General features: G+C 36.9%; 1 protein-coding gene across 1 annotated transcript; it reads left to right on the forward strand.

Moving 5' to 3' along the window:
- Window positions 1–1213: 1213 nt before the first annotated feature.
- Window positions 1214–2461, forward strand: LOC141651483 (uncharacterized). Its single transcript, XM_074459195.1, has one exon. The coding sequence runs from the start codon at window positions 1214–1216 to the stop codon at window positions 2459–2461; it is 1248 nt and encodes a 415-aa protein (XP_074315296.1).
- The last annotated feature ends 5320 nt before the right edge of the window (window positions 2462–7781 follow it).

Here is a 7781-nt window from a genome sequence, read left to right on the forward strand (position 1 = left end):
AACCACAAAAATCCGCAGAATTCTTCGCAATCAATTCACAAAAACACAAAAACTAAACAAAAACAAGTAGATTTACAGTTACAATCGAATAATAAGGGAAAATCGCACCAACGGCAGTTGGAATTTTCGTCTCAGGAGTTTGAAGATGACCTAGAAGTTATCCTAGAGGAGGAGGAGCATGACCAAGAGGCACCTACAGAATGTCCAGAACCTCTGCCGTCGATCAAAATTACACCGGAGGATGTGGCGGGTGAGGTTAATTTCTGGTCTTCGTCTGTATTTTGCTATGTTCTTGGCGCAAACCCCCCAAGCTCTGTTCTTACAGGGTTTGTTAAGAGAGTTTGGCAAGCTCAGGGGGTGGATAAAATTTATTTCCTTCCCAATGGGATTTTTCTAGTCCGATTCAAAACCAAGGAACAGCAACAATTTGTTTTGCAGAATGGGCATCTGCTCGTTGATAATAAACCTGTGATTGTCAATGAGTGGACCCCTGAAGTTGAGTTGATTAAGCATGATGTTAAACGTATTCCTTTGTGGATGAAATTGTTTGGCCTGGATGTTAAATTCTGGGGAAATGATTGTCTTAAAAAATTGAGTAGTGTAGTGGGAACTTTCATACGCTGTGATGAGAACACTGTGCACAGGAATTTCTTTGGTTTTGCCCGTATCATGGTGGAGGTGGAAATTGGACAGGAATTTCCTACTCAGATTTGTTTTGTGGATGACCAAGGAAAAACCCAGAAATTAAAAGTTGTTTATGACTGGTTACCATTGATGTGCAACAATTGTAAAGGGATGGGCCATCTTGCTGAGAATTGCAGGAATGGTGGTCCTAAACCTGTGCCTAAGAAGGTCTGGAAACCCAAAGTGGTGGCTAAGAAACCTGTTCCAAAGGCTAGGCCCCCTCCTAAGGTGGATGCACCCCCCACAAGGAAACCAGTTGTTCCAAACACTCCTGTGGTAGTCCAAACTCCTGCTAGTGTGGTGGTTCAAACTCCTGTGATTGTTCCACGTACTCCACTGGTAGAGAGTTCCCTGCCCAGAAGGTTCCTGACCAAAATGATGAGGCATGACAATGGAGAAAAGAGAACCTTCACACCTGGAGGGCTCTCTTTCATGGAATCTCTAACCTAATCATTGCAGAAAACTAGGCTGGGGATTATGGACCAGAGAGTTGTGGAGAAAGGGGAGACTAGTAAGGCCCAATCTCAGTATGGGTAGCTGTTGTTTATGGAACATTAGAGGCATGAATAACCCTAGCAAGCAAAAAGAAATAAAACGTTTGTTAGGGCAGAATAATGTAGGACTGTGTGGTCTCTTAGAGACAAAAATAAAAGTGAATAATGGGAATAATGTTAGGCTCAATATTTGTGATGGATGGTCTGTCTGTACAAACTCTAGTTTGCACAAGGGAGGGAGAATCTGGCTTATATGGGACCCTTCTTCCTATGATGTTACTATTTTTGATATTCAAATTCAGAGTATTCATACAAAGGTGGTTGATAAAGTGAGGAGAAAAGAGTTTTGGTTCACTATGGTGTATGGCATGAATAAACTAGCTGATAGAGAACCCCTTTGGGACAGTTTGAGAAAATATCACAGTGGCCTCAATGGTCCTTGGCTCGTTGGTGGAGACTTCAATGCTATTATGGCTAGTAATGAGAGGATTGGTGGGGCACCAATTACAAATGCTGAGATGAGACCTCTATCTCAGTTGGCTCATGACTGTCAGCTGACTGATTTAAGTGCTAAGGACTCGTTCTACACTTGGAACAACAAGCATGAGTGTGGGACAAAAGTGTATAGTAGACTGGATAGAACTCTTATAAATGCTGATTGGTTATGCTGTTTTCCTGACAGCTTCACTCATTTCCTTCCTGAGGGGATTTTTGATCACTGCCCTGGCATTGTTAACTTTGAAATACAAAGCCAGAGGAGGGGGCAATCTTTTAAATATTTCAATATGTGGTCATCTGCTCCTGGGTATAAGGAAATTGTGCAAACTGGTTGGGATCAGGTGTATCATGGCTCCCCTATGTTTTGTGTGGTGAAGAAGTTGAAGGCTCTGAAATATGGCATGAAACAGCTCAATCGTGAACAGTTTGGGGACATTGAGAACCTCACCCATGTTGTTGAGATCTCTTTGGGTAAAATTCAGGAAATGCTTGTTTTGGATCCTATGAACCCTGAGATTTGTCAGTCTGAAAAGGATTGTGCAAAGGAATTGGGGGAACTTAGACAGGCTAGGGACCAATTCCTGAGGCAAAAAGCAAAGATGGAATGGTTGAAGCTGGGAGATGATAATACAGCGTTCTTTTATGCTAGTATTAAGAGTAGAAGGGCGAAAAATAGGGTGTTCCAGGTGAAGGATATGACTGGACAGTTATGTACTACCTCTGAGATAGTCCAAAAAGCTTTTGAGAACTACTACATCTCTCTGCTGGGAACCTCAAAACTGTGAAGCCTATTAATAGGAGAATTGTGCAGTATGGGAAATGTCTTAGTATTGATCATTGTGAGGTTCTGTTGCTCCTGTAACTGGTGAGGAGATTAGAGCTGCTATGTTCTCTATTCCTGGGAATAAAGCCCCAGGCCCTGATGGGTATAGTAGCCAATTTTTCAAAGATAATTGGGAGCTGGTTGGAGGGGATATCATTGCAGCTATTAAGGATTTCTTCTGTTGTGGGAAACTTCTTAAGCAATGTAATGCCACTACAATCACTCTGGTGCCTAAAGTGACTGCTCCTAAAACTGTGCAACAGTTTAGACCTATTGCTTGCTGTAACACAGTGTATAAATGCATCTCTAAGGTCCTTTGCAATAGAATTAGTCATGTTTTGCCTGACATTATTAGCCCTTCCCAGGGAGCTTTCATCAAAGGGAGGGATATTGTTGGAAATATTTTAATTTGTCAAGATCTGATCAAATTGTACAAGAGAAAGTGTTGTTCTCCTAGAGCCATGATGAAAATTGACCTACAAAAAGCCTATGACTCTGTTGAATGGGAATTTGTGGGTCATATGTTGGAAGCCTTAGGGTTTCCTGAGCAGATTTGTAGCTTGGTGATGCAATGCATCACTATCCCTTCTTACTCGATTTCTTTGAATGGGGAGTCTTTTGTGTTTTTCAGAGGTAGAAGGGGACTCAGGCAGGGGGATCCTCTCTCCCCCCTCCTGTTCACAGTATGCCTTGAGTACTTGAGTAGGGTGCTTATGGTGGTGCAACAGCATACGAGATTTCATTACCATCCTTTGTGCCAGAGGATCAAGTTATCTCACTTATGCTTCGCGGATGACCTTATTCTCTTCTGCAAAGCTGATAGGGATTCTATGAACTTGATGATGAAAGCGTTTGCTCTTTTCTCTACGGCTACTGGGCTAGTGATGAATACTGGTAAGTCTAGCCTGTATTGTAATGGTATTGATAATCAGGTGCTAAGGGATTTGGAGCTTATAAGTGGGATGAAGAGAGGACATGTGCCTTTCACTTACCTTGGGGTCACTGTCTCTCCCAAACGTTTGTCTGCTATGGACTGTAATAGCCTTGTGGACAATGTTGTGGATAGAATACGGGGGCTTGGCTCTAGGAAACTTTCTTATGCTGGGAGGACTGTCTTGATTCAGTCTGTGTTGAGCACTCTCCACAGCTTTTGGGCCAGGATATTTATACTCCCTAAGACTGTGATTTCAAAGATTGAAGCAATTTGCAGATCATACCTGTGGCATGGCAATGATTCAAAAGGAAACCCTGCCCTTGTTTCCTGGGAAAGTGCTTGCAAACCCATCAGACAGGGAGGTTTAGGGTTTAAAAATCTTCACCTTTGGAATGTTGCAGCTGTAGGGAAATATGTGTGGTGGGTTGCCCAAAAAGTTGATCACTTGTGGGTGAGGTGGGTTCATGCTATTTACATCAAACATTATAATTGGCTGGACTATGAACCTGGCAGTGGCAGCAGCTGGGCCTGGCGGAAAATATGCCATGTTAAGCATCTTCTGAAACCCTTTTTTTTATCTCTCATTGGTTTGGAGCATTATACAATTAAAGCAGGGTACCAATGGCTCAAACCTGATGGGAATTTGGTGTCTTGGTACCCCTGGATGCTGAATAAGTGGCTTATCCCTAGACAATCTTTTATCATCTGGTTGATTGCTCATCAGAAGCTATTGACACAAGACAGGTTGGTCAGGATGCAGATCATTTCTGAAAACAAGTGTTTCTTATGCGGGTTGCAGGAGGAGAACTTAAACCATCTGTTCCTTGACTGCCTTTTCAGCAGGAAATGTAGTGGCCTGGTTTCTGAATGGTGTTGTCTGATCTTTCCCTTGCAGCACCTCATCAGTTGGTGGATTGAGTTAAGGCAAGCATCTGCTTGCAAAAAGAAAGTTATTGCTATGATTCTTGCTTGTCTAATGTACCACATATGGCATAGTAGGAATTGCAGCAGAATTGATGGTTATGTCTTCAGACCTCAGGTTGTTGCAGCTCGGGTGAAGAATGATGTTCAAAATCGTTTAGCACAATGTAATCTTCGTAGTAAAAATAATTTAGTTCTAGAATGGGTGGATTATATTCGTTGTAATTGAGTCTGACTCATGGTAGACTCGGAAAAATAGATTGTATGGGACTATTGATTTGATTTAATGAGAACTTACATTTTCCCAAAAAAAAAAGATACATTTTATATTAATAAAATGGTCCAATAATTACTTCATGGTTAAGCGGTTATTAGTTGTTAATTTGTATTATTTAATTGTTAAATAATCAAATTAATATTTAATTATGTAAGATAATTAAATATAAGACTTATAAGCATTTGTAGAACAAATGTTGGAAATCGAAATGGACGCGATAAACCACATGTGCCGCCATTTATGTGATGAAATCACACAATGTGGGTTTGCATGCTTCCACTATCTAATGTTTCTCAATTGTTTACATTTTGAGGACTATAAACATCTCACATTATCTCACATGCAAGGGATGAAAAATTTAGAAAAAAAATCACCCAAAAAGGCTCTCTTTGGCCGGATCATTATAGAGGAAGAAAGAGGTCCATTTTCTTCATCTTTTTCTCTATAATTACTTGATCAATTAGTTGATCACAAAATCAAATCACACAAAAATAATAATTTATCTACTAATATTATTAGGGTAATAATATTAAATAATACAAGGTTACTACTACTATTATCTAGTTAGTAATTTTAGTAGTCTTTTGGGATAATCTTGGGTGCCACCAAAGGAGATTACCTAAGTTAGTAATTTGGGTTTTGGAGGATCATCCACCATATATTAGCACAAGAACAACTAAAAGAAGGAGTCTTTTAGTTGTGCCCTTTATATTTCCATCATCAATGTAAGGAAATCTCTCTTAAATGGTTTTTACACCATTTTTGTTGTTTTTATTTGCATGCATGTAGATTTAGACCACTACATAAAATTAGTTAGTAATTTTGACATCATAAGATGAGTCTAAAATGGTTTAAATAACTAACAAGTGGTATCAGAGCATTGTTACATACATGCATGTACTCTTAAGACGATTTTACTAATTTATGAGATAAATTAATAAAATTTGATATTATGTAGTAAAAATTAATTTTATCACATAATATGGTCTTGCATGTAAATAATATGGTCTTAGAATGATATGGGACGAAAATTTGATTTTTGTTATATTTATTAACTTTTTATGACTTAAATATCATAAAATTGATTAAAAATACACTAAACTTAATTAAGAGCTAATTAAATTATGTTGCATATTAATTTTATGCATATATTATTTTGAAATAACCACATGCATGTTATATTTAAGATAAAATTATAAACTATAAATTAATGTGATTAATTTAGATAGTTTATTGATTTTTATTTGATAAAAATTGGTGAATAATGGTTATTTTACAAATAAATATTTATTTAATTTTTGGGCTCAAAATTTTTGGATTTTTAGCTCCTAAATTGTTCCAAAATGTAAAATTTTTTATTTCAAAGTCGTTTCAATTTTTATGACTTGATTTAGAATTAAATCGTAAAAATTGCCGTTTTTCCGAGAAAATTGTGAAATTGTTTTAAATAAATTTTAAAACCAAATATTTTCACATGCATGTTATTTTGGTGAAACTCCAGAATGTAAAAAATCTTAAAATTTAATTTTCCTTAAATATTTTAATTAAATCTTAAAATTATTTTAAGAATTGATTATGGATTTTTTATGGTAAAAATTCCGTCAAAGCAAGCTCAAATATTCGTTGTTGGTAAGTTAGACGATTTGGCATGTCATTTTACATTAATGCTTTTTTTTTATTCATATGGATGAATATTTTTTTTTTTTAGTATTACAATTATGTAATTTTTCCTAATATTACCATAAGTAGAAGTTGGTATTTCCCGTAATGTAAAGGAAAATCGACTTGTTTCGTAATTAATTACGAGTTCGCATCACCCAATTTGTAATTAATTAATAGTTTTTATTTTAATTTTATTCCAATTTGTATAATAGGTAATTGTTATGTAATTTAATTATTAGTAGTTAAATGATGCATCTAAAGATGGAGTTTTCATGAAGACGGTGTTTTCGGAAAAGCGTTCCGAAATCCTAAAGAAGGAGGTCAATTTTATGAAGACTAAAGGGGCCAAGGGGTTGGTTTTCGAAGTGTAATAGTTTAAGTTAATTAGATTAACTAGGTGGCCATATTAGGACTTGTTTGTTTATATTTACGCATTAATGCCAAATCGTCTCTTCATGTTTTATTTTGTTGTTATTGATTTAATTGTCTAGCATTCACCAATTTTGTTCACTTAAAAGTGATAGACAATTAAACTGATAAGATCTCTTACTTTTATTTGAACATTGAGATTAGCCTTACCAAATAATAGCACCTATGAATCTCTTCTTCATTAGAGGTAGGTTCGGATCACCGAGGTACACTCTTTTTACGTTGGGTAAGTAGGGTAATAAAAGTTATTACGCGTGAAAATTGGTTGGACTCAACAGGATAATTATGGGTTGAATCTGTCCACCGTGCCCATAATTATTTCTGGGGCTAAAAGATAGATTTTAAGAAAATCCGTCGATCAAGAGTTCTAGTAGTAGAATAAGTCAAAATTGTTGACTCACCAAATTTATATAAATAAGGGTTGAATCGGTCCACCGTGCCCGTGTTTATATAAAATTGGATCTTGGAATCATTTATATAATTCAGTGGGAGATCATTATATAAATGGGAACTTGTTAAAATGGTTTCACAAGTTCAAATATTTAGATGATAAAAGTTAATCTTTCCTTTCATTTCCTTTGTAGTAATCACGATGGCTTCTAATAGTCAAACCGTCACTATAGCTAGAGACTCATGGCTTCGTTCTTTCATGGACAAATATATATTAAAAGCCGACGGTAGTAATTTTAAAGATTGGGAGGAACAACTTCGATTAGCTGCCGCAGGTGATGGCAAATTACGCTACCTTGTCGATCCATCTCCCCTTTCGCCTAGTTCTAGGGCAACTGCCGATGTAAGGGAGGCTTTTAATGATTATCAAAAGGAATCTGCTGCAATAAAAAATGTTTTGATTTTTTCAATGGATCCTACTTTACAAAGGCAATGTGTCAAGTTCCGCAATGCACATGAAGTATTCTCGAGGCTTTCTACTATGTTTTCTCAAGCCCCGAGGATGATTCAGTATGACACCGGAGTTCGTTTCTTTGAGGCTAACCTCAAAGATGGTCAACCTGCGAGTTCACACGTACTTAAAATAATTGAGTACGTGGAAACTCTAGA

Source organism: Silene latifolia, chromosome 1 (assembly GCF_048544455.1).
Source record: "Silene latifolia isolate original U9 population chromosome 1, ASM4854445v1, whole genome shotgun sequence".
NCBI lineage: Eukaryota > Viridiplantae > Streptophyta > Magnoliopsida > Caryophyllales > Caryophyllaceae > Silene > Silene latifolia.